The sequence below is a fragment of the Parus major genome, chromosome 4 (genome assembly GCF_001522545.3).
Source record: "Parus major isolate Abel chromosome 4, Parus_major1.1, whole genome shotgun sequence".
Lineage (NCBI taxonomy): Eukaryota > Metazoa > Chordata > Aves > Passeriformes > Paridae > Parus > Parus major.
The window spans coordinates 66919431-66921671 of NC_031771.1; the positions used below are offsets into that span (position 1 = coordinate 66919431).

The 2241-nt window shown below is 68.3% G+C and overlaps 1 protein-coding gene across 1 annotated transcript in view; it reads right to left on the bottom strand.

Moving 5' to 3' along the window:
- Nucleotides 1–6: 6 nt before the first annotated feature.
- TLX2 (T cell leukemia homeobox 2) overlaps nucleotides 7–2241 on the bottom strand; it is a 5133-nt gene continuing 2898 nt past the window's right edge. The window contains exons 2-3 of the mRNA XM_015623580.2: nucleotides 1968–2205; nucleotides 7–1665 (exon numbers count right to left, since the gene is read on the bottom strand). Coding sequence (XP_015479066.1) covers nucleotides 1449–1665; nucleotides 1968–2205 — 455 coding nt within the window. The 3' untranslated portion in view covers nucleotides 7–1448. The remainder of the gene's footprint in view (nucleotides 1666–1967; nucleotides 2206–2241) is intronic.

The following is a 2241-nucleotide window of genomic DNA, read 5'->3' on the forward strand; positions in this document are numbered from 1 at the left end:
CCCCGCTCCGCCGGTCCCGCAGCCCCTCCAGCTGCCGGTGTAACGCGCCCACCGCCCCCCGCAACGCCTCCACCTCGGCGGCTCGGGCTCGCAGCAGCCTCCGGTAACCGGCGGCCTCAGCACGGGCACGAAGCACCGCCTCGCCGCCGCCCCACCGGCACCGGGGCCGGCCCTCGGCCGCACTCATCCCGGTGGTAATGCGGTTCCACCCCTCCGCGTCACGGAACCGCAGCCAATCCCGCCGGTACCGGGTGTCCGACTCCTCCCGGTAGCAATAGAGAGGGGGAGCCGGCAGAAGCCTGTCCCCCAAAAGTGGGGTGAGGGGCTGCGGTATTGCGGATAGCGGCGGGGTGGGGGGCAAGGTCGAGTTCAGGGTCAAGGCCACCGCTGTTGCCCCCCCGCATCCCCTTCATTCCCTCCATCATCATCAGCAGGGGCTGGAGTCGGGCTGGATGGTCCCGGCGGGGGGAATCCCCACTTAGGGGGTCACTGGGGAGGGGGTGCAGAGATTTGCCAGAAGAAGGGGGATTCAGCCCCTCCACACCCCACGAGTGTCCTGTGGGTCACACCAAGGCTCGGTCTGTGGGAGGTGATGGCAGTCCCGGGGGAGTCAGGGACTGGTGCAATCCGTCAGCACGGGGGGCACCCCGAGAGTCCACGGCGGGGGGCTGCAAGGACATGTCCAGGCTCAGGGAGCTGACAGAGCAGTGGGTGGGGGGCCGGGGGCCCAGACCATCAGTCTGTCCCACCACGGGGTGAGGCCGGGGTGGCCAAGTCCTTCATCCAGCCTGGAGGGCACAGATGGAAGCCGGAGGTGGCAAACTCCGACCGGAATAAGGCAAGTGGTGCGGGCGGTGCAGACCCGGCTGTCAGCACCAGCACCAGGAATGGGAGGTCCACGCCCCACCCTGCTCCAGGTGGGCTGGAGGCTGTGGGGTCTAAATGGAGCCAGTGTGACCCACGGAGGTGCTGGTGGGGGAGGCTGCAGAACCCTGCCAGGTGTGGGGGCCCATCCCTGGGCTCCCAGGGGTGCAGGCAGGGAGCTGCAGGTGTCCGTGGGGTGTAGAGACCCAGCCGTTGGCTCTCACGGGTCTGAGCAGGGAGCTACAGACATCCATGGGGTGCTGGGGCCCAGCCCTGGGCTCCTGGGGGTCAGACAGGGGGCTGCAGAGGTCCATAGGGCATGGGGGCCCTGCTCTGGGCTCCTGGGGGTCCACGCAGGGGGCTACACCCAGCAGTGCTCCAGGTGGGGTTTGGTGAAGCTTTGAGTCCAACCACAGGGGCACGGCCTCCCTCCTGGGTGGTCCTGGGGGGCTCCCCATGGCAGGGAGGGGGCTGCCAGTGGGGAGCTCCCAGGAAGCTGCAGCCCCTTCCCTGCCATGGTCCAGGCTCAGAGCCCAGCGGGCTCCCACTGCCACCTCCAGGCACGTCAGCAGCACCCAAGGCCCTCACACCACAGAGGCCACCCCCGAGACCGACGTCACCTTGTTGTCCTCGGCCCAGGGCTGGAGGTTTTGCAGGGCGTAGAGCGAGGAGTTGTGCATGCAGAGCGGGTCCTGCGGCAGCGGCTGCGCCAGGCTCTTCTGGAAAGCCTCCTGCTGCAGGTGCAGCATCAGCCTGTTGGCCTGCTGCCGCTCCGCCTCGCGCTCCTCCGCCGTCTGACGCCTGCAGACACCCACCACTGGCTCAGACCACAGCTGGCACTGCCCCACAGCACCATCCCTTGTCCCCTTATCGCCGCCGTGTGCCACTGTGACACATCCCACAACACCACACCTCACCCAGCAGTGCACAAGGGAGGCCACGGTGATGGGCAGCTCATCCCATCCATCCCCAGTCCATCCCTGTCCCATCCTCTCCCGGGGGCTCGCTGCTGGAGGGATGTGGGGTTTGGGGCTATCAGGGTGGCTGCCAGAGGGACGTGAGCATGGCCGTTGTGGCGGCTACCCCGGAGCCGTCCCTGTTACCTCCACTTGGTGCGGCGGTTCTGGAACCAGGTCTTGACCTGGGCGTCCGTCATCTTGAGGGCCTTGGCCAGGGTGGCACGCTCGGCCGAGGCCAGGTATTTCTGCCGGTGGAAGCGCTTCTCCAGCTCGCAGATCTGCACCCGGGAGAAGGATGTCCGCGGCTTCTTGCGCTTGGGCGGCGTCCGGTTCTGGTACGGGTGCCCGATGCGCCGCGTGACCGCGAAGGGCGACAGCGCGGCTGTGGGGACAGCGGGGTGAGGGGGTGAGGGGTGAC